This window comes from Peromyscus eremicus, chromosome X, assembly GCF_949786415.1.
Source record: "Peromyscus eremicus chromosome X, PerEre_H2_v1, whole genome shotgun sequence".
Taxonomy (NCBI): domain Eukaryota; kingdom Metazoa; phylum Chordata; class Mammalia; order Rodentia; family Cricetidae; genus Peromyscus; species Peromyscus eremicus.
The window spans coordinates 49148807-49173378 of NC_081439.1; the positions used below are offsets into that span (position 1 = coordinate 49148807).

Genomic DNA, 24572 nt, shown 5'->3' on the forward strand with positions numbered 1-24572 from the left:
TCTGTGTAGCCCTGACCTTCCTGGAACTCACTCTGTAGACCAGGCTGGCTGCCTCCGCCTCCATAGTGCTGGGATTAAAGTTATGCACTCCTACCACTACCACTGCCTGGCTTTTTTTTTTTTTTTTTTTTGGTTTAAATTCCCCAGCAATTCTCATGTCAGCTAGAGTTGGAAATCACTGCTATAACAGAACATCTAATTAAGCAAAATTACGATTAATTCAAAAACACAGCACAGGAAAATTGCAGGCACGTGGGGGATAGACTTAGAACCAACATACTCTGCTTTTGAACAGTCTTTATCTCTTCCAAGACTCAAAGATTACTAATAGCATAATTTATACCATAATCCTACCAACTACTACAGCTAGGGGCAGTAGTCAGCAGGTGCTTGTTCGTCATGCAGGAGACTCTGTTACTAAAACAAAGACCCCAGGAAACACAACCTGGACAGAACTTTGTCAACTATCAATCATCCACCGTTATAATACTATTTGTTGGTGAGGGAAGACTGAGATTTTTAGGCGTAAATAAGAAAGACACAGTCTCGGGGCACTGGAAGAGGGCGAGACCTTCTGGTGCTGAATTCCCCTGGTCCCATCCAGGAAAAAGCTAAGAGCAAAGGGTCACCTGTGGCAAGGGACTGAGCACTCAATTTTTAAGAGCCTTGCTCATTTGAGCTCACTGGTCTTCCTTCCCTTCCAATTTCAGATAAGAGAAGACCAAATAAAGGGAGTGGGTCATGGAAAGTGTGGGCCCTTGTTTTTGACAGTAACAACTGTCCTTCACCATGGAGCCACTCACAGATGAAATTATGAAAAAAGAGACCGGTTTCATTTTCGATAGGTTCATGATATGTGTGCTATAGCAAAGGCTGGTTGTAGTTAAGTTTCACTTCAAACTTTCACTCATTGACAAATCAGACATCATTTTGGAATGTTTAACTTCTGCTAAAATGTAGATTTAACCCAATATAGTATGTATTTTGACATTTACTTGTAGGCCCTATATTAGAAGTTGAGGTTAAATTTATCACCAAAATATGAGAATATTCTTACAGCTACTACTAAGGTAATGAGCTACGAAATTAATTCCCTAGTATTGCTTTGAAAATATACCCCTAGATATTAAAAGTAATCCCAATTCCATCCCAAGGCATTGTTTAACTTGGATTCTTCAGTCATCATCTACAGTTGGCTTAATGGTCACTCCTCTTCTTATCTGACCCCAACCAATTAAACTGCAAAATAAAAATAGAAGAAATTATGAGCTTGACACTACCGCACTGGTATCACCACATAATCACCTGACAGACTGCTTTACCTGCCTACCTTCTAAATCCAGATATGTTCCCAAAGCTGCTGCTTCTTTTTTCTTTTTTAAAGATTTATTTATTATGTAGATAGTATTCTGTCTGCAGGTATATCTGCAGGCCAGAAGAGGGCACCAGATCACATTACAGATAGTAAGTTTGAGGCTAGCCTGGGCAAGAGGAAATCCCACCTTAAACAAGCATTGCTGGTTGTGGTGGCTCATGCCAACAGAGGAATGCAGATCTGTGTTCAAGGACAGCCTGGTCTACAAAGTGAGACCCTGCCTCAAAGAAAAACAAAACCTAAATGCTAGAGAGATGGCTCAGTGCTAAAAAGCACTCATTGCTCTTGCAGAGGACCTAGGTTCAGCTTCTATCACCCATATGGTGGCTCATAAACAGATCTGACAATCTATTCCAACCTCCTTGGGCACTGGGCACACACATGGTGCACACATCAGGCAAACACATAAAATAAAATTTAAAACAACAACAAAAACAACTCCCCAGAAAGAATGTATTTGCCTTACAGGTCTAACCAAAAGAAGAAAAGAACTCATATACCTGTTCAGATCCATCTAAGGGCCCTTCAGGCTACCCAAATTACATATCTAATACTTTTGTGTTTGTGTGTGGACATGCATGAGTGCACCTGTCAGTCTATAAATGTGTTTTGTTTTCTCTGAAAAGGAGTTTTACTGTGTAGTTCTGGATGCTCAAAGTTGCTTTGTAAACCAGGCTGGCCTTGAACTCACAGAGGTCCACCTGCCTTTGCTCTTATGTGCTGGGATTAAAGGTTTGTGCCACCACACCCAGATCAGATTTAAAAGCAAATCAAACCCTTTTCTCTATACTTGTCTTTCGAAAATGCTTTCTTTCCACTGATTGCCTCAGCAGATCAATGGTCTTTAAATAACATCAGCTGGGAAAATAAAGAGAACCACAGGAACACTGTCTAGAAGCAGACTGCTCTCCATAGCAGGATACCAGATAGCTATGATGATGCATGTCTTTAATCTCAGCACTTAGGAGGCAGAGGCAGATGGACCAATTTGAGTTCCAGAGCAGCCAGGGTGTGATGGTGGTAGAGATTAAAGGTTAACTTTTGCTAAACTGCAGTGACAACTCAGATCAATCTTCTTGGCAAGCATGCAATCAGAGCCGGTCACCTGCACAGCATCAAGGAAAGACAGACAAGTAAAGAACAGTCAATATGCAGAGGAATAATTAGGGGAAAACCAGCCCGCGCGCGCGATAGTCTAATTTAGGGGTATTTTAGACAAACCCACAGGAAAGGTTAAATGGACCAAAACTGGTTTCTAGAAAGACCCCAAATATCCACAAGCAGCGACAAGGTATTAGAAATTCTTTAGCATAGCACTGACAGTGTTTAGAAGATTCATCCTGCCTGAGTCCTTAAGTAACAACAGATAAAGCAGGATTCTTTCGCTACAAGTTAAAATGATAGTATAGACCACAATGCAGCGAGGAATGGGAAGGAAGCAGTAGACTCAATAATTAATTTGGGAAAGAACACAGAATGAGAAACCAAAGATAAATGCTTCCCAGCTCGTGCATAAGCCTGCATTTCTAAGGGTCCCTCCCTACTGACCAAATCTTGGACAATTTGTACATCAAAATAAACACAGCAACAGATCATAGCCTAATGAATTAAACAGATCCTCAGGAACCTGCATTATGAAAGTAGGTAATCGCCGGGCGGTGGTGGCGCACGCCTTTAATCCCAGCACTCGGGAGGCAGAGCCAGGCGGATCTCTGTGAGTTCGAGGCCAGCCTGGACTACCAAGTGAGTCCCAGAAAAGGCGCAAAGCTACACAGAGAAACCCTGTCTCGAAAAACCAAAAAAAAAAAAAAAAAAAGAAAGTAGGTAATCAAATAATGGGGAAGAAAAGAATGTCAACCAAATGTGGACTGGTGGAATTGGCAGGGGGAGGGTGCTGGTGAGTGGAATCACTGTTTCAATCAATACAATGAAGTTCAATTCAGGCAAAAATCATCCGCGAATGATAAATACAGAAGGGGGTAGAATTTGATGAACAGCAGGCTATTTGCATGTACAGGGTTTCCAAACACATTTCTCTTTCTTCTCTTTTTGGCTGTGTGTGCGTGTGAGCGTGTGTGTACTTGCATGCACATGTTAACTTTGAGCTAGTCCAGGTTGCCCTCAAACTCACTATGGAGCTGAAGATGATTTTGGACTCCTAATCATGTGCATCCACCTCCCAAGTGCAGGGATTACATCTAGCCTCCTAGACTTCTTATTAATTGCAAGAGTAATTAAGAGTAACTAAATAGCAGGAAAGTTGGACACGCTCACCACAGCAATAGTCAACTTCCAGAGAGAGCAAGTCAGTCATGTATCTCTGGCCATGATTTCCTGAGAAGACATGACCATCCATATAAGAATTCCAAGGTTTCTGGGTAGTGTTGGCATGTCTTTAATCCCAGCACTCAGGAGGCAGAGGCAGGTGGATTGCTGAGTTCGAGGCCAGCCTGGTCTACAGAGCAAGTTCCAGGACAGTCAGGACTACAGAGAGAAACCCTCTGTCTTGAAAAACCAAAGAATTCCAGGGGATTCAGTTCCCAGAACCCTCACTGGGTGGCTCACAACCACCTGCAACTCCAGCTCCATGAGATATGACAACTCTTCCTTCCATGGGTACTATACTCATGTGCACATATCCACATATGAAATAAAAAAAAAGAATTTCAGACAAGAACATCTAACTTAAATCGAACCTTAATTCCAAAACGATCAGACAAGTCCAAAAGCAGTCTATAAAATTACTTTCTATAGCCTTCAAATTTATCAATGTCAAATAAGAACAAAGGAAGGCTGAGAAAGTTCCAGACGAGAAATCAAAGAGACATGAAATCCAAATGTGAATTCTTATTCTACATGGCAGGGTCATAAGAAGTGTTATTGGGTAGAGACAAAACTGGAGGATGGACTATACACTTTAGTATTTCAGCAATGGTCAGTGTTATTTCTTCCCTCTTCCCACCTTCAAAACAATTACATTCATCTATTTCTTTGGTTTGTGTATGCATATGCTGAGGTGCACACATGGCAGCCAAAGGACAATTCTATGGACGTCAGATGACAACTTTTGGGAGCTGGTTCTGTCCTTCCACTAATGGGTCCTGTGATAAAATTCAAGCCACCAGACAAAGGCCTTAACCTGCTGAGCTTCCTTTACCAGATGCCATCATTTTATTCCCATATTTGAAACAAGGTTTCACCATGTGGCCCTGGTTGGCTTGGAACTTGCTATGTAGATCAGATTGGCCTTGAACTCATGATAGACTCACCTGCCTCTGTCCCCCAAGCTGGGACTATAGGCATATGCCACTACGCCCAACTCATTTTTAAAACCAAACTAAACCATTTTTTTATTTCATGTGTATGGGTGTTTTGCCTACATAGTATCTGTGTACCATGTGCCTGCCTGGTATCCACAGCAGCCAGAAGAGGGGGTTGAATCCCTTGGAACTGGAAGAGACAGTCATGAGCTGTCATGTGGGTGCTGGGAATCAAACTTGAGTCCCCTGAAGAGTAGTGCTCTTAACTGCTAAGCCATCTCTCCAGCACTTTTTTTGCTAGGATTTCAGTCTGTGGGGCAGACTCGCCTAAAACTACATAGCTCAAGCTGGCCTTGAACTCCCTGTAATTCTCTTGGCTTCAATGTTCAATTTCTTGGTTATGAAAGGGCCCTTGTTTTGTAGATATATACTGAACTATTAAGACATCAAAAAGGTTGACACACACAACCTACTATCCTGCACATAGTCCAAAAAATTATGTTAGTAAACAAATGTGTGTGTTCACATCTTTCTGGAAAAGGTATGTATGAGTTTTCTATTCAATTCTTTTTGTTTGTTTGTTTGTTTTTCAAGATAGGGTTTCTCCGTGTTGTTGTTTTTTTGGTGCCTGTCCTGGATCTCACTCTGTAGACCAGGCTGGTCTCGAGCTCAGAGATCTGCCTGGCTCTGCCTCCTGATTGCTGGGATTAAAGGCGCTCACCACCACCACCACTCAGCTTCCATACAATTCTTGCAAAGTTACTGTAAAGTATAAAATTAACTACAAATAAAAAATTTATGGGGGGCCAGGTGTGGTGACACCTGCCTTTAATCCCAGCATTCCAGAGGCAGAAGCAGGCAGATCTCTGTGAGTTTGAGACCAGCTAGGGGTACAGAGTGAGTCCTTGTTCCCAAAAACCAAGTTTATGAAGGACAGACCTGGGAAGGGTTGGGAATAGGTAGGCAAGTATGATCAAAACACAGTGTATGAAACTCTTGTCTGTTTCAAGACAGGGTTTTTCTGTGTAGCCCTGGCTATCTTGGAACTCACTTTGTAGAGCAGGGTGGCCTCAAACTCACATAGATCTGCCTGCCTCTGCCTTCTGAGTACTGGGACTAAAGGCGTGTGCCACCACCGCCTGACATGTGTGATACTTTTAAAAAGAAACCAATTTAAAAGAGAAGTTTATCAGTCCAGGGCTGATAATACAAAGGGTGCTTGCTGCCAAGCTGGATGACCTGAGTTCAATCCCTGGAACCCACATGACAGCAGAACCAACTTCCACAAGTTGTTCTGACTCTCTCTCTCACCTCCCCCACTCCCTGCCCCCAACTAAATAAAAGGAGGGAAAAAGTCAGATGATACAAATATTGAAACATTATAATTCACTGTTTTTTGGATAGGTTACATCTAAAACGAAGGGAAGCCAAATGAAGTATTTGTACTAATATAAATTAATATAAATCAAGGCTATAAATACAACTTTCAAAACTATCCAAACAAAAAGGTGACCGCTAAAGCCACACTATCTGTTGTGTTCAAGGAGAAGTGTGTCTATATCTATATATATATCTGTATCTATATATCCCACCAAGAGCTTAAGCTTTTTAATAGACAGTGGTAAAGGTAAACAAACTTACCGCCAATGTTTCTCAACTCTTCGGCTAAGGGCAATTTTTTCTCCTACTTCTGTGCACACAGGATTAGTCAAAACAATCTTGCCCAAATCAGCCTTGACAGCACTAACTCTTCCTCCTGTTGACAGGGATCCTATGTTGACCATAAGCACTTCATTCTTAGACAGCTTTTGGACCTGGGAAAATGAATTACAGAAAGGGAACAACAAATAAGGAAATGTTCTTTGAAGAGTCTGGTGGCACAGACTTTTTTTTTTCTAGCTTTTTTTTTTTTAATTTTTATTTTGCAATACAATTCAGTTCTACATATCAGCCACAGATTCCCTTGTTCCCCCCCCCCACCCCCCCCGGCACAGACTTTTAATCCCAGCAGATTGATCTCTGTCAGTTTGAGGCCAGCCTGGTTTACATAGTGAGTTCTAGGACAGCAGGGGCCTCAAAAAACAAACCCAACCCAAAACAAATAGGAGCTGGGTACATCTTTAATCCCAGCACTCAGGAGGCAGAGGCAGGCAGATCTCTGTGAGTTCAACACCAGCCTGGTCTACAGAATCAGTGAGTTCCAGGACAGCCAGGGCTACACAGAGAAACCCTGTCTTGAGCCCCCCACCCCCAAAAAAAACCCCAAACAAACAAAAAACCCCAAACAAATAGTTTTTGTTTCAGTTGGAATTTTTTAAACTTAAAATTGATTGCTATAGAAGTCAATTTCCTCATAAATCAACTACATATTGACTATAAAAGACCCAAACTCCAAACTGAGTTTAGCATTGGTGTTGGTCCTTTCTGAAAGCTGAGTTATACACATGCACTCACCTTTGCTGCTTTCTTGTCTCCTTCAGTTCGGACGCCCAGAAGACGTCTAAGCAGGAAATAGGAAATTTCCAGTTCTGTGAATATTTCAGGTAAAGCTCCAACTGCACCAAGCACTTGTCCCACCATTCTGTCAGCTCTGCACAAAGTGGGGTCGATCTTTGTGCCAACTCCTAATACAAAGTAAGGTGTATTTGACTTTATTTCTTCTCTAAAACACCTTTGGATTTAAAACACTTTTGGCTTTAAAGTCTAGTTAAACAAGCATAAAATGACACCCCTTTACATATACTTCCATATTCACACACATAAATTAAGTCTAATAAAATATCTCCTTTATTTCTAGTTCACTCACTCACGCACGCACTCATTCATTCATTCATTCATTCATTCGTTTCTCTGTGTAACAGCTCTGGCTGTCTTGGAACTCGCTCTGTAAACCAGGCTAGCCTTGAGCTCATAGAGATCCACTTGCTTCTGCCTCCTGAGTGCTTGGATTAAAGGCGTGCACCACCACCTAGCTATTTTTATTTCTAAGTTATGTGTATATGTATATTATCTGTGTGTGGATCCGTGGATGTAAACGTAACAGAAGAGGGCACTGGCTTTCCTGGAGCTGGAGTTACAGGTGGTTGTGAGCAGCTCTTGAATTCAGAATTCTGCAAGAGCAGTAGGCACTCCCACATGGTAGAAGTTCTCTTATTTGATCTACCCTCTACCTCTATCTTTTTCTGATTTTTTGTTTGTTTGTTTTTGGAGACAGGGTCTTACTTGAGAAATGTGTTATGTCTTGAGTCTGGTTATGCTGGCCACACTGGTCTCAACTCTCTGTGCTAAAGGCAATAGTCCTGCTTCAGACTCCCAAGGAAGTGGGACTACAGGTGCTCACTACCATGCTTACGTGGAAGTTATTTCTTTTACTCCCACCTCAGTATGAGTATAATCTGACATTGTTGAGTAACTTGACACTCGCAAAGCACTCATAAAAAGCAAGCCTAAGTGTTTCACCAAACAGTAAAGCAGGCACTCTAGTGCAGACCTGTAGTCCCAGCTACTTCTGAACCATTTGACTAGGGAATTCAAGGGCAGCTTGGGAAATAGAGCAAGACAGTACAACAAACAAACTGAAATCCCCAAACTATAGATAACTAGTTGGGTGTTTTGAATGCTAGGCCACCAAACTTATTTTATGCCAGGCACAGTGGCATAGACCTGAAATTCCAGCTACTGAAGACAGCGAGGCAGGAAGACCTCAAATTCTAGCTCAGTCTGAAGTACAGAGTAAGTGAGTTACCAACAGCCTGGGTAACCCTGTGAGATCCTTTCTCAAAAGGAAAAAGAGTGGGGCTGGAGCACTGGCTACTCTTCCAGAGACCCAGCTTCAATTTCTGTAGTGAGTAGCTGTTCCAGCTTTGACCTGGAAGTACTACCCTCATTGAGGCTTCAGTAACTGTCATGCCTACAAGGCGGGGACAAGACAGGAGCCCTTAAGACCTGAGATCCGGATGTGCCAGCTCTCTTGGTTCCCAGATCCTGGACGCTGGAGGTAGATGGAGCAGAGTTTTCCAGAGAACACTGCTGGACTGCGCTACACCTTTCCCGGACCCTGTAACCTATCCCTTTACTTGTAAGTTACTCCACAAAATAAACCTCCCTTTTCACTACGTAGAGTTGCCAGGATCTCAGCTTCTCTGGCCTCTGTGAGCACCAGGCATGCATTTGGCCACGTGCGCGCGCGCACACACACACACACACACACACACACACACACACACACACACACACACGCAGGCACACACGCACAAAACACCCATATACATAAAATAAATAATAAAAAGAAAAAGAGAACTAAGGCTATACCTCAGTGGTATAGCACCTGCCTAGCATGTTCTAGACTTTAGGCCCAAACCTTATTACTTTAAAACAAAACAGCCAGAAATAATTATTATTGCTAATAAGTTATCTAACCACCAAAATGTACTTTAAAAATATTGTTTTTTATTAATGTGTTTGCTTGTATGAGTGGGTGAGTCATACTGCCAGCTCCAAAATGTATTCTTTCTGTTTAAAATATTCCAAGATGTACCAATAAGGCCAAGTGTGGTAGTACACATCTAAGTCTAGCACTTGGAAAGCTGATTTGGAAGGGTTGCTTTGAGTCCTAGCATAGCCTATGTCAAAACTTAAAACAGGACGTGGTGGGGCATACCTTTAATCTCAGCACTCAGGAAGCAGAGGCAGCTGGATCTTTGTGAGTCTGAGGCCAGCCAGGGCTATGTAGAGACCTTGTCTCAAACAAACAAACAACCGCACACCCCCAAAAAAACAAAGGGAGGCGAAGAGATGGCTCAGCAGTTAAGAGCACTTGATGCTCTTGCAGAAGACCTGGGTTTGGTTCCCAGAGCTCACAAGGCAGCTCACAACCTCTGAAACTCCAGTTCCAGGGGGACTCTCTTTGGCATTCTTGGGCACTAGCACACACACACAGTACAGATATATATGCAAACAACTTTTACACATAAAAATAAATCTGTAAAAACAAAACAAACTCTACAATCTATCTTTAATATTTCCTATGAAACATACCACGAATCTCCACAAATTAAGAGATGACAGAGAAATCCTTACCAATGAGACCACCTGGGGCAGCATACTGAAGATCATTATGTTCCGCAAAAAGTGATACAATTTTGGAAAAGATTGGTTTACACATGAGTTTTCCTTCACTATCTTTGGAAACAATACCAGGTCTCACTTCTATCTCCTGGCCTACCTGTAAACATATAACCAGTAGTGAGATTTACTGTAGAACAACACATTTATTATTTACTTACCAATGTTCTAACAAAAAAAGACCACAAAACTAAAAAGGCAATTTTTTTGGGTCTAATTTTAACATCATTACTTTCATTTACTTCTTACTTCTTATTTTTATTGGCCTGCAATTCACTAGGTAGAACAGGCTGGCCTTGAACTCACAGATACCAGCCTGCTTCTGCCTCCCAGCTGTGCACCATCATGCCAGGTTAAAATCACTACTCTTAAAAAAAAAGTATTTTATATTTTGGTTTATTTGAGACAGGGTTTTACTGTGTTGCCCTGGCTGTCCTGGAACTCACTCTGTAGACCAGGTTGGCCTCGAACTCAGAGATCCATCTGCCTCTGCCTCCTGAGTGCTGGGATTAAAGGCGTGCGCCACTATGCTCATCTTTTTTTTTTAATGGAAAAAACTGACATGGAGGAGATAAATGGCTCAACAGATAAAGAGCACTTGTTCTTACAGAGGATCAGAGTTCAGTTCCCAGCACCCACATGGCAGCTCACAACCATCACTAACTCCAGTTTCAGGGGATCTAACACTCTCTTCCGTCCTCCATGGACACATACATATATGGAGACAAAACATCCATACATATAAAATAAATAAATCTAAAAGAATATTTTAAAATTCAGATCTACTCAACTGCTGTAATTTACCAAGTAAACCTGTTGTCACATAAAACATGCTCCACATTCACTAGAGAACTTAAATTTAGAGGCTAGACATCTCCCAAAGACAAAAATAAATCCATATTCAATACCAGACAACATGAAAAACCATTTCTCACTGGGTGTGGTGGTGCAGACCTTTAGTCCCAGCACTCGGGAGACAGAGGCAAGGGGATCTCTAAGTTTGAGGGCAGCCTGCTTAAGACAAGGGCAGGCTGATGAGCTGGCCCAGGGGGTAAAGGTGCTTACCACCATGCCTGACGACCTGAGTTCAATCCGAGGACCTACTAGATGGAAGGAGAGTCAACACCTGCAAAGTTGTCTTACTTCCACCTGTGCACTGTAGCACTCACATGTCCACACACATAAGAAACAAACACACAGACAGCGGAACAGTTCAAACCCAGTTACCTTTAACACTCCTTTCAGAATACTACCACCAGCTACACCTCCCTTAAGGTCATCAACTTCACAGCCAGGTTTGTTGACATCAAATGACCTGATAACTAAAAGAAAAATTGACCACAAATGAAAGCCATTCTATTTACTTTAGATTTAGAAGACACATTCTTTTCCAAGTCACCTTTTCTAATAACAATCTAGTATTACTGCTTTAATGCTTACTGAAGCCTTACCTGTGATAGGAAAAAAATACAAATAGTTTGAAAGTACACTGAGATGACTTATTAAAGTCTATCAATACTATAAAAGGGTCTCTACTACGGAATATCATGAAGCTATTTGAAATTAATGTTAAAAGTATATACAATGATCAGAGATGGGTTTCATATACTGTTAAAGGAAAAAGCAGTTATAAAAATAGAAGAAAAAAAAAGTTAAGACATGTGGCTTGCCCTTCATATTTAAGGGTTCTACATCTGTGTAATTCAAGCAAAGAGCAAAACTTTTTTTTTTTTTTTTTTACAAATCCACTTTTATTTATTTACTTTCATTAGTTTAAATCCGGGAAGGGTACAGCATCACACGGATTCTGTGTCCAATGGCCTTTGCAGAAAGCTTGCTTCGGAATTTGGCACGAACCATGCCGCTGTTTCCATGGGCCCGGGTTACTTTTCCCCAGATCACTCTGGTTTTGGTTTGGTTTGCCTCCAGGTGTCACTGTGTTGTTTTTTGCTTTATACACATAAGCACATCTCTTGCCCAAGTAGAATTCAATTTCATCCCAAGCATAAACACCTTCAATTTTAAGAAGAGCTGTGTGCTCTCTCTGGTTCCGGAGACCTCGCTTATAGCCAGCAAAAATGGCCTTGCACCAAAGCCTTCCAGACATATTTGCCTTTTAGAAGTCCTGTTCCCAGCAGGCCTTCACTGGTGCCAAGATGGCAGAAAGACCAAAACTACTTATATAATGAACACAAAAGTGTTTTTGTGTGTGTGAGGGTCACTATCCCCTATGTATCATAACTATTTACACATCATTTACAATAAATTAGCTATTATGACTTAATGCCTACAGGGACTGGGGGTACAGCCCTTGCCTCACATGCCATGAGGCCTTGGGTATCTCCAGCACCATCAGCAAAGTCAATCAACCAAGTGCACAGGAGACTGTATGTGGATGCACACAGTATGCCATTTCACTTATTTTTTGAGAGAGGGTCTTACTTTGTAGTCCTGGCTGTCCTGGAACTCACTACAGAGACCAGGCTAACCTTGAACTCACAGAGATCCACTTGCCTCTGCCGCTCAAGTGCTGGGATTACAGGTGTGTGCCACCATGCTTGGTATTTTATATATAGGATTTCTGTATTATATGGCTTCTACCATACAAATTAAAATTTAAAGTTATAAAACAATTTTAAGACTATATGACTTATACTTAGGTCACCCAAGAGAATGTTCCCTAATAATCACACTAACAGCTCCAAATGAAGCTGGAAATGCCCAAATACATGCTTTGAAAAGGCTCCTACAGCAACAGGTCCATTGCTGTGGAACAATCTTTTTGGACACTGTCAATATGCATTACTCTCACTGGTTAATAAGGAGCTGACTGGCCAATTTAAAAAAAAAAAAAGAAAAAGAAAAAGAAAAAGAAAAAGAAAAAAGACAAGACTCCTACATCTTTGAGCAACAACCACAGCTCAGTGAAATTAAACGCATCGGTTTCTCAGTAATGGTACAATGACATCATTTGTACGGAAACTATAACATCCCAACATGTTGAACTTCCCTAGAAAACACTGTATTACTCCATGTTGGTTGCATAAAATGCTAAATACAAAGCACAAAAAGAGTTTCTTTTGTACTCAGGGCTTTGTCATCCAGCAATATAATCAAGACATTATTTCAAATAGGTTTTATGGATTTATCACCATCGCTTCGGTAAGAGAAAATATTAAGACAATCTTGAAGGGGAAGCACTATGTGGAAAAAATTCAGTTAAACGTGACTCCTGTCACTTACCAATGAGACGGGGTTCTGAAGTAAAGTCTCTTGGGGGCACTGGTATTTTCTTCACTATGTACTCACAGACGACTTCAATATTATATTTCAGCTGAGCAGAAATGGGAATAATTGGTGCTCCTTCTGCTACTGTTCCTACATTAACAAATTTCAGAAAGATCAAAATCCTTGGGTCTTATAAAACTTGGTCTATACAGCTGCTAGACAAAGTAATTAGAGCTAACAGAGGCCTAAACATTCCCACACAAATGCCAGTCAGCAAGTAGAAAGTGGTCTATCTAGAAAGATGACAATATTCTATCTTGAAATCTGAAAATGAATTCTTTGTCCTCTAAGGGACAACTGCTAAAATTGTATCATTGGGTATATTTAACAAAGGCAAATGCTGTGTTTAAAGGAATAAAATACTAACACTTTTGGGAAGGAGCTCTTTACAAGCTGAAACAACATGTAATTAACCTTTCCATAAATGCCAAGAGGAAATTACAGACTCTTTGCTAATCAAAGACTGGCTGGCATATATCACACTTTTTAAATTACTCATATGTCAAACAAACTGGTCAAAGAAATAGAGCAAAAACAATTAGATTTCAATCAAAATGGATTAATCTTTTTCATGCTGGAATTAGGTTCCCAACAAGAAAAGGCTAAAAAATAATTAAATGTCAACAGTAATATGTATTATCATGTCTTCTCAGAAAGTGAAATATGCCATGGTACTAGAGAAAGGAACTCTGCAAAGATTGCTTTGTTTGTTTTTTTGAGGCAGGGTCTCTATGCAGTCCTTGCTGGCCTAGAACTAGCTATACACACCAACAGGCTGGCCTTGAACTCAGAGGTCTGCCTGCCTGTGCCTTCAGGGTGCTAGAATTAAAGGCATGTGCCATGAGGCCCAGCAGAAAGATTGTTATTTTAAATGATTTTATTCATTTTACTATCACTAAGGAATGGGAGGCAATGATGTGAACTCAGTGCTCTGGGTATGCCAGCCAAGCACTCTACTGTTGAGTTACACTCTAAGCCCTTGGAATTTAAAAAACTTCAGTTTTGCTGGGCGGTGGTGGCGCATGCCTTTAATCCCAGCACTCGAGAGGCAGAGCCAGGCGGATCTCTGTGAGTTCGAGGCCAGCCTGGGCTACCAAGTGAGTTCCAGGAAAGGCGCAAAGCTACACAGAGAAACCCTGTCTCAAAAAACAAAACAAAACAAAAAAAACCTTCAGTTTTAATTTTGTATATTAAATTCAGAAATATATATTTATAGTCTTATCAGGATACTGTATCAGGTCACTAACAAGCAGAATGTAGAAAAAAGAACATTTATGATACCCAAATTTACTGTTTTAGATGATCTATTACCTTTATTACTATATTATCTTTCAAAGTGATCCTCTGATTTATTAGTTATAACTTCTTACCTTGTACAAATGCGAGAATCTGCTCATATTGTTCCTTAGCCTGACTTTCTTTTACCAGATCAATTTTATTTTGTAAGATCAAAATATGCTTGAGTTTCATGATTTCTATGGCAGCCAGGTGTTCAGAAGTCTGAGGCTGAGGACATGATTCATTACCAGCTAGTTGACAGAGAACAAAACAGATAGATACATAAGAATTAATTAGAAATATCCAGACCATGCAATTTCAAAAACAGAAAGCAGACTGCTGGCTGTGAGGGGCTGGAGGGAGTGTAATTGGGCAGTGATTGTATGATGGGCAGGGTGTTCACTTTTGTGTTAATGGAATTCTGAATGTAGTTCCTCTGAGTCGTACCCTTTAAACAATAAAATGGAAAGCTCTACAGTATGCTCACATTCTACCACCAACTTTGCTTCACCCTGTATCTGCATTCACGGCAGCCTCCCATTCCTGGTCCTAAGCAAGAAGCTCCCGATCAACAAATCTGGCTTCAAGAGCTTTTTTGTTCAGGCCTCCTAGCTCAATCTAGTCCAGGTATGTTCTGGCAGTCAAGCTCCTATGAGGAGGCTCAACATCCTCTGAGGAGATTAAGGCTACTCCTTAACCAAGGAAGAGCACTGTGAAGACAAGCAACGGTGTGAACGATAGGCAAGTTTTGCTCAGCATGCTAACAATCACCTTGCCCAGTCTGTTCATGTGTCCTGTACTATGTCCTCTCGCATACCTAAAAATATCACACCCACACCTGTCAAATCTCTTAAGAGCTCACACAAGGAAGCACAGCATTAACTCTGGAAACTCCCATGTTGTACTACACCATGGCAATTACTGTGAATAAATAACAACTACACATCTACATGGAGGGGCAACTCACAGTCCACATGTATGTCCTAACACACAAATTTTATTTAAGTAGAACTAATATGTGAAACGATATTCCTTTTTGGATACTGTAAGACTTCTCAGAAGTCATAACCCCCAGGACTCTTTTTGCTTAGTATTTTGTTTGTGATATCTATTAGAAGGAAATGTCACTCTGGATGACACATTCCCATTCATGCCTCACTCAGGTAATGGACATGGCCTCCAAAGGTTTTAGTTCTTCCTCAAATACTCCACGCGAATTAGTTCTTTATTGGTTTGTCCAAATCAATTCTGATGGTTCTACCTATCAACAGAAGAGCTGCATCCATCACTGCTGCGCCGTTCAGCATCGTAGCCATCAAAATATCATGGCCAGGACAGTCAACAAAGGAAACATGCCTGACAATTGAGAAACAACAATCAAAACCACAAGCAAACTGTAGTTTTCTTAAAGTTAAATCACATGGGCACTAGTTCTCACTGTTGGAAAATGTAGACTTGGGTCTCTTATCTCTGGCTTCCACAGGTACTGGCACCCAGGTAAGCATACCCAAACACATACATATAATTAAAAATAATAACTATTAAAAAAAAAGAGAGAAAATGAGGATTCGAAAAAACATTGTCCAAAATACCACTACCCCTGAAAAACTTGAATCGTGTGTCTGCCATGAGGGGACAGTACTACTTTAAAATTATAGTACTCAACTCTTTTGAATTGACTGTTCAGATCTTATTTGACCTCACAGAAAACAGAAGAGGGAATCAGTTCCCCTTGAGCTGGAGTTATAGGCAGTTGTGACTGTTAGAAACTGAACTCCAGTCCTCTGCTTAATAAGTGCTCTTACAGTTGGGCATGGTGGCGCACGCCTTTAATTCTAGCACTCGGGAAGCAGAGGCAAGCGGATCTCTGAGTTCAAGGCCAGCTAGGAGTACACAGAGAAACCCTGTCTTGAAAAACCAAACCAAACCAACAAAAACAAACTATCCCACCAAGCAAAACAAGTCACACTGAAGCAAGAGAATATCAGCAATATTGTTGGCCTTTATTTAAAATTCTGATACTGGTGACTATGTTTTTAAATCTTATCCCCACACCCCGGAATGTGTCTTTCTTTCTAAGCTTAACACCTACACTAAAATATCTTCAATAAAACCCCGACCCAACTTTGGGGGGGGAGGGAATCAAGCCAGGTATGATGGTACAAGCCTTTAAAATCCTAGCAGTAGGAAGGAGGGAGGCAAAGGCAGGCAGATCTGTGAGTTCCAGGCTAGCCAGGGCTACATACTGACTGATACTCTACCTAAATAAAACAGAATCCTGATATCCTGTTCATTATAATTTTCTAAATTAATTTTAAAAACTGCATTAAACTGGGGCTGGAGAGATGGCTCAGCAGTTAAGAGCATTGGTTGCTCTTTTAGAGGACACCAGTTCAATTCTCAGCACTCACATGGTGGCTCACAACTGTCTGTAACTCTAGTTCCAGGGAATCTGGCACCCTCACACAGCCATACATGCAGGCAAAACACCACTGAACACACAAATTAAATAAAATTTAAAAAGTAGTTGTATTAAAGAATCTATCCTAATTATTGAGATTTCTTGGCTTCCCCTCCACCTCTAAATTTTGGGCCTGAGATGACTCTGCCCTGATCTAAAATGGTCTTGCGGACTTGCAATCCCCAAAAATGTTAGTAACTAGATACCAGCACCCTCTAGTAAGGAACCAACACGTGCAATCATATTGAGAAAACTGTTTGGAAACAAGGCCATTTATTTTAAAGAAACAATTTTAAAAATGGCTTAATTTTTTTCTTATCTAACAGAAATGACAGTTTAAATCCAATGAATTGTGTTTTCTTTCCCTTTCTTGCTCATGCAATACTTGCCTTTAAAAAAAAAAGAATTTTTAAAAAAGACTTATTTTGGGGTTGGGGATTTAGCTCAGTGGCAGAGTGCTTGCCTAGCAAGCGCAAGGCTCTGGGTTCGGTCCTCAGCTCTGGAAAAAAAACAAACAAAACAAAACAAAAAAGACGAAATAACAAAAAAGACTTATTTTTATTTTCTGTGAATGAGTGCTTCATGTCTGGTACCCTCAGAGGCCAGAAGAGGGTGTGGGATCTCCTGGAACAGGAGTTACAGATGGCTGTGAGAGCCACCAAGTGGATGCTGGGAATCAAACCTGGGTCCACTACAAGAGCACCCAGTGCATCCAACACCCGAGACCTCTCTAGCTCCCTTATGCAATTTTTCAGTTTAATAAGTATTTAAAATTAATTGGAAAAAAAATTTTTTTGTTTGTTTTTTCGAGACAGGGTTTCTGTGTAGTTTTGGTGCCTGTCCTGGATCTCGCTCTATAGACCAGGCTGGCCTCGAACTCACAGAGATCCATCTGCCTCCAAAGGCTTGTGCCACCACCACCCGGCGAAAAATATTTTACCTTTCACTTATCATCATTGTATAAAATAACATGAAATAATGAAAAAAAAAAAAAAAGAAACCATTTAGCAATTAAGTTTAGTGTTCAGTATCTTAAGTACATTAAAAAGCACAAAGCACAAAACAAGTGATTTAAAAAGCATAAAGTATTTTTTTATCATAAAAGTTACCTGACTAATTTGAAGTTCCCTTTGGTCCCTGGAATGTCTGTAGGAAACTCATCTGGTGTACTACTTCCGCATGACCTGTAACATTCTGGTCTAGGACAACTTGGGTCATCAAGTTTATAAATCTAAAAGTTTCAGTGTAAAAGAAAAAAGAAAACTGGATTTGTTACCAATGCAATAATTAAAGTTAAATAGTTTCTAGTTTCATGGCACATAGATCACCTTAGCATTAGCATATCCAAGCTTGATGGTAATATTTCTTTCTAGTTCATTTTTGAATCTGACGGTGTGAACTCCAGAAATAGCCTTTACCACAGTGGACTTCCCATGAGCTACATGACCAATTGTACCTATTGACAAAGCACAACAAAATTAACTCCTGCATGCAAGTACACCAAACATTTTTTTCAAATAGTGTTGAGTAGGGAACAAAAAACCAGCCAGGCCGCGGTGGTGCACTCAGGAGAGGCAAAGACAGGTGGATCTCTGTGAGTTTGAGGCCAGCCTGGTCTACAGAGTGAGTTCCTGTCACATTGAGATATGTTGCATTTGTTTGATTAAATAAAATTAACCTGCGATCAGGAGGCTGAGTCGGCAACTAGCTAACAGGAAGTGACAGGAAGAGGTGAAGCCAGAGCTTTTAAGTGGGGGCTGAGAAAAGGACGCTGGGTAAAGGCGCAAGCAAAGGGAGGTGAGCTACTTGCTATTCAGCCTCTCCAAGTGAGCAGAAGTCCACCTCAGACTTTGAATCTTGAGTTCTTTAGAGGGATAGAGATCCCAGATAGTTTCCCTTAGTAGCTTTGAGAGAGTCAGTGCCTGAGGGAACAGAATTCCCTCTGGCTGTGGCGCTTGGAATTCTTGCAGTTGCCTTTTAAGGCAACCACAGTAATAAAGAAAAACAGTTCCGGGCCAGCCAGGCTAACAATGAGAAACCCTGTCTCAGAAAAAGAAAGAAAGAAAGAAAGAAAGAAAGAAAGAAAGAAAGAAAGAAAGAAAGAAAGAAAGAAAGAAAGAAAGAAAGAGAGAGAGAAAGAGAGAGAGAGAGAGAGAGAGAGAGAGAGAGAGAGAGAGAGAGAGAAATGTTGTCCTGACTTCCATACATGTGCATGGACAGACACATACAAAATAATAATAACCATAATAGAAATAAAATTATAAAATTGTTTAAAGGGAATTCAATTTTTCCCTTTATATGCTCTTTCCTATTATAAATTTCTTTTCAGACCAATTTTAGTAGCATATGTACTTGAGAGGAAGAAACAGGATGGATAGTTTGAGGCCAGCTTGGACAATGTAGGTAGACCTTGCCTTGAAAGAAAGAAAGAAAGAAAAATTGGTGGCGTACGCCTTTAGTCCCAGCACTTGGGAGGCAGAGGCAGGCGGATCTTTGAGTTCGAGGCCAGCCTGGTCTACAGAGTGAGATCCAGGACAAGCACCAAAACTAGATGGAGAAACCCTGTCTCGAAAAACCAAAACCAAAACCAACCAACCAACAAACAAAAAAACCACCTCAAAACTTGTCTACAGAGGACAAGGCACCAAAACTACAGAAAAACCCTGTCTCAAAGGAAAACAAAAAAAAAAAAACAAAAAACACACCCAAAAAACCCAAAAACCAAACCAAACAAAAAAGAAACACTGACACATACCCAATTAATACGACAAACTCCAATACAACAAAAAAGAATACACTCATACTCACAGTACTCAGAAATCTGAGGCAAAGAGATTGTCTTGAGTTAGAGGTCAGCCTGGGCTACACAACTGAATACCAAGTTAGCTAAGGTTAGGATTACATAGCAAGTCTGCCTCAAAACTTAAAACAGACCACACATTTTATACTCAAGCAATACACCTCAACAGTTCTAGGTGCCAATTAGGGGGTAAAGAATTCTACTTAATTATAGATTATATATCAAATAAAACTTCCATAAACTGCCTTTGTATGACAAGAGGAACGCATTTTCACTTCAAACTTCTGCTACCGTATGATTACATACTGCCTTGTCCTATTAAACTTTTCACACACATATATCTCAAAAAAAAATATGTAGCAACACTTTGTTCACAAGGGCTCCACAGCTTTCTTTTTGACACTGTACTGCTCAGGCCAATCTCCAAGTAATCGCCCACATTATTCAAGTAATTGCACAAAAGAAAAGGTTAAAATTTACTTTTAAGTCAAGTGTCCGAGCTATCTTATCTTACCAATATTAATTGTAGCTTGTCTGCTGATAACTTCATGTGAAAGTGGTGTCAACTTGGTGACATCCTGCAATGCAATATTTCAAAGCATAATAAATATAAACCAGAAAATTTTCCTTGACTTTATATTCTCCCTGTATAAGCAGCTCTTTTCTCCTGCTAAAGTGTCTTTTCCCCTAACGTGCTGATTGGGAATCCTATTTGCCCTTCAGTGTCACACAAGACAACTCCACTCACTAAGAGAGGTCTGGAGATGAGAAGTCTTCTAATCGGAATCTTTGCAAGTCAAGTGTCCAACACGGTGGGCAGTGCAGTCCGGTTTCCAATTCTTTACAAACTTAAAACTTTTAACAACCCCAGTGCGTCTCATGCTGGCCTCCAGCTCGGTATGTAACCAAGAATGAGCTTTAACTTCTGATCTCACCTCTTAAGTGCTAAGATTACAGGCGTGCGCTTGTGCGCTTCTGGGGCTGGAACTCATGGATTTGTGTCTGCTAAGTATGCACTCTACATAGTGAAGTGCAGCCCCATCCATATTCCTTAATTATATTTATCACCAAAGTTTAGCCACACACTCTAGGAGTTCCAAGTCTCACAATAGTTCCTCAGTTTGGGGACTAGGCAAGGTACTGGCGGCAGAGCCGGCACGCCTTACTTAGACTCTAAGACTTGGAGGGTCCGGGTCTAGGATAGCTCCTTTACCCCACACTCCAGCCACCCAGGCACTGCCTCATCTCCACCCCGAGCTCATGGTACATTCCCGCCGCAATTCAAGACCTTACCAATGTGGCGAGATCCTGTCGGGAAAGATGTGGCTGCCCGAGAGTCACTCCAACCTCACCTCCAGCCATCTTGAACAGAGAGGAAGGAAAGTGCTCGGCAGCCGCCTGATATAACGTAGGCCCCCTTGGGCGGAGCGAACGAGCAGCGGCGGGCGGGCGGACTACGATCCAGGCCTGGTAAAAAGGATGGCAAATGCAGCACTGATCTTACTGCTTGGACTTCTCTGTTTTAATTTGCACAAAAACTAGCTGCCAGCTTCCCTGAAAACACAATACAAAGTTTTGGAACGTATCCGTGGCAGACCTGTTAGATTTTTTTGTGCAGGCACGACTAAGGACAGCCCCTAGGATAGGCCCCCTTGAGGAGAGGGTTATCAATGCGACACTGCGCGCTAGACGGAGAAGCTGTTTCCGTTTCCTTTAGGTGCTGGCCGGAAGAATTTCCCGGCATCTGGGCATCTTACTGGAGTGTAAAATCAGAAAGTGGCAATTTCTCTTTTATTTTATTTCATTAATTTATTTACTCGTTTTACGCATTTCTATAATCGAATAGAGCGATATCAACTAGGAATCCTCTTCCGCCTTGCTGGGGCGGAGACCAAAATATAATATATTCTAGTGTAGGTGTTTTATTTGATTTTACCTTTTTTTTCTTTTCCGAGTTTCTCTGTGTAGCTTTGCGCCTTTCCTGGAACTCGCTTTGTAGACCAGGCTGGCCTCGAACTCAGAGATCCGCCTGGCTCTGCCTCCCGAGTGCTGGGATTAAATACGTGCGCCACCACCGCCCGGCTGATTTTACCTTTTTTGTTTGTTTTTTGAGACAGGATCTCACAATATAGGCCTTGGCTGGCCTGGAATTCATAGACATCAGCCTGTCTAAAGTGCTGGGGTTAAAGGCATGAGCCACCATAGCACCCACCCCCACCCCTGCGCCCCCTCTTTAAACTTTATATCCTTACCTTTTGATTTTTGCCTTATATTCGGTTTTTGTTTTAGTTTGCATTGTAAGTAGCTATATCAGTCAGTCTAAAAACCATTTTTCATCATCAATTCAAAAGAAGTGATGCTTGCTGTTTGTGCTGCGGCCGACAAACTCTCCACACTCAAAGCACCCAGGAGATCCAGGAAGGCTAGGGATACAACTCAGTTAGTAGAGCATTTGTGAGGCCCTGAATTCAATTCTCAATACCTAAGAAAAGGGAAAAGAAAAAGAGAGCAGTGAGTTAGGCATAGTAGCCAGAATCTGTAACTCCAGCATTTGATAAGCTGAGACAGGAGTTCAGGCCAGCTGGAGCTGTGCATAGAGAAACCTGTCTCAAAAAAAATTTTTTTTTGGTGTGGAGTTTTGTGCAGTGATGGTTGCATATCCTTTGTGAATATGCTAAAACTCAGGTAGTTAGGAAGTTTAACAGAGTGAATCTCTAGATATGTGATTTGTAGGGCAATAAACATTTAAATTTATTTACACCAAATAGAACATAATATGCTTTATCATCATAGACCTTTTGGTAGTAAAAATCTCACAGTGGGGCTAGAAAGATGGCTCAGTGGGTAAACATGCCTGCCACCAAGCAAGGACCCACATAGAGAGAACCAATTCCCACAAGATGTCCTCTGATCTCCACATGTTTGCAACTACACACATACACAAACATAAATAATAAAAACGTTAAAAAGAGAAAAGGGGGAGGGAAAGAAACACCACAGGGCATGGTGCTGCATGCCTTTAATTCCAGCGCTTGGAACGTGGAGACAGGAGGATCAGCAGTTCAAAGGCTTTCTTGGCTACGTAGAATTTGAGGGCAGCCTGGACTACATGTGACCTGTCTCAAAAAGACCAAACATTACCATTAAGTGTGAAAGTTCAGATGGTAGAGTGCTTTCCTGACATGCATGAAGTCCTGGATTCAATTCCCAGTACTGAAAAACAAACCTTGTCAGCCATGGTGACACTCACCTTAAACCCAGCACTCAGGACTCAGAAGCAAGGGGATCTCTGAGTTCAAGCCAAGCCTGGTCTATATATTGAGTTCTAGACCCTATCTCAAAAAACAAAAACAAAAAAACAACGAAACAGTGTTTTCTCATACTCTGTCCTTTGTCCTTCCACTTGCCTGTTTTTGTCTTGTTTGGCTTTTGTTTTGGAGACAGTCTCTTGTAACCCAGGCTAGCCTCAAACTTGCTTCACAGCCCAAGAGGATGGCCTTGAATTCCTGGTCTTCTTGCTTCTACCCCCAAGTGCTGGGATTACAAGTGTGATCTGGGGTGAGGGGTGGGGGATGGGGATGAGAAGGCACACATCAGAGTCTTATTTTATAGCCTAGCGTAACACGCGCTGGCCTTGAATTTGATTTTCAATTCTCTTGCCTTAGTTTCCCAAATGATGGGATTGCTTGGATTACCAGCATGCACCATCATGCCTAGCCTTTCCATTTCTTGGTGTATTCCTTTACCAAGCAAAAAATTTTAAGTCTTGATAAAGTCCAATTTCTATTTAAATTTTTCTTTTATGGATCATACTTTTTGCATTAATATCTAAGAACAACTTTGCCTGATCCAAGGCTACAAAGATTTACCTGTTTTCCTCTTCCCCTCCTCCTCCTCCTCCTCTTCTTGGTTTGGTTTGGTTTTTGACAGCCCTGGCTGTCCTGGAACTCACTCTGTAAACCAGGCTGACCTTGGACTCACAGAGTTCCACCTGTCTTTGCCTCCCAAGTGCTGGGATTAAAAGCATGGGCTACCATACCAGACTAGATCAAATACAGCTGGGCATGGTGGCCAATGCCCGTAATTCCAGTACTTGAGAAACGGAGCAGGAGGATTGTACGAAAGTTTGAGACCAGCCAGGGCTACCAAAACAAAAACATACATTGACCATAAATAAAATGATTATTTATGAACTTCCAATTCTGTACTGTTGTTCTATATGTCTACCCTTTTATGGGTAGTACACTGTTTGATTTTTGTAGTTTTATTACACACATACATGCACACAGTTTTGTTTTTAAGGAAGAATCTCATGTATCTAGGCCGGTCATGTAGCCAAGGATGATCTTGAACTTGATTCTCTTGCCTCCACCTCTGAAATTCAGGGATTACAGATGTGCACCCTCATGCCTGGTTTATTTCGTGCTGGGGATTGAACCCAGAAAGTCATATATGCTGGGCAAGCACTCTACCAGCTGAACTCAGCTGCACATTTATTTGGTTTGAGATACAGTCTCACACTAGCCCACCCAGCCTGTAACTCATTACAATTTCTCTGCCTCAGTCTCCCAAGTGCTGGGATTACAGGAGAGCTTAAATATGTTCTTTTTTCAATTGTTTTGGTTTTTTTCCAAGATAGGGTTTATCTTATATAGCCCTGGCTATCCCTGAACTCCCTCTGTAGACCAGGCTGGCCTCAAACTCACAGAGATCTGCCTGCCTCTGCCTCCAGAGTTCTGGGATTAAAGGCAAGGCTACAAATTGTCTTCTAATCTCCACACTAGTGTAAAAGAGCCAGCCAAAGAAACACACTTTGGCCCTGAAACCAGAGCCAAAGAAACACACTCTGCCTGTGACCAACTGAGCACAAAACTAACCAATCCCTGAGCAGGAAAAGCAACCAATCCCTGAGCATGAAACAAGCCAATATCTGATCAGGAAACAAGCCATTTTCATGAAATCAAACCAATTTCCATCCTGAAAATC

General features: G+C 41.3%; 1 protein-coding gene and 1 pseudogene across 1 annotated transcript; both read right to left on the minus strand.

Moving 5' to 3' along the window:
- Positions 1-133: 133 nt before the first annotated feature.
- Positions 134-20971, minus strand: Eif2s3 (eukaryotic translation initiation factor 2 subunit gamma). The gene is made up of 12 exons (XM_059250735.1): positions 20880-20971; positions 20101-20164; positions 18115-18242; positions 17896-18017; positions 15587-15681; positions 14418-14576; positions 13003-13137; positions 10987-11081; positions 9715-9859; positions 7090-7259; positions 6277-6449; positions 134-1239 (listed from the first exon to the last, which is right to left on the minus strand). The coding sequence occupies exons 1-12, from the start codon at positions 20946-20948 to the stop codon at positions 1176-1178; spliced, it is 1419 nt and encodes a 472-aa protein (XP_059106718.1). The 5' UTR covers positions 20949-20971; the 3' UTR covers positions 134-1175.
- Positions 11504-11937, minus strand: LOC131899312 (large ribosomal subunit protein eL33-like; annotated as a pseudogene).
- Positions 20972-24572: the final 3601 nt, after the last annotated feature.

What these genes read in the sequence shown, in the direction of transcription:
- Eif2s3 (XM_059250735.1), bottom strand. Translation starts at nt 20,948, where the DNA reads ATGGCTGGAGGTGAGGTTGGAGTGACTCTCGGGCAGCCACATCTTTCC. An exon ending in TTCAGAACCCCGTCTCATTG is followed by an intron (nt 11,082 to 13,002) that starts GTAAGTGACAGG and finishes TTTTTCTTTTAG; the next exon opens with TTATCAGGTCATTTGATGTC. An exon ending in AGAGTTGAGAAACATTGGCG is followed by an intron (nt 1,240 to 6,276) that starts GTAAGTTTGTTT and finishes TTTATTTTGCAG; the next exon opens with TTTAATTGGTTGGGGTCAGA.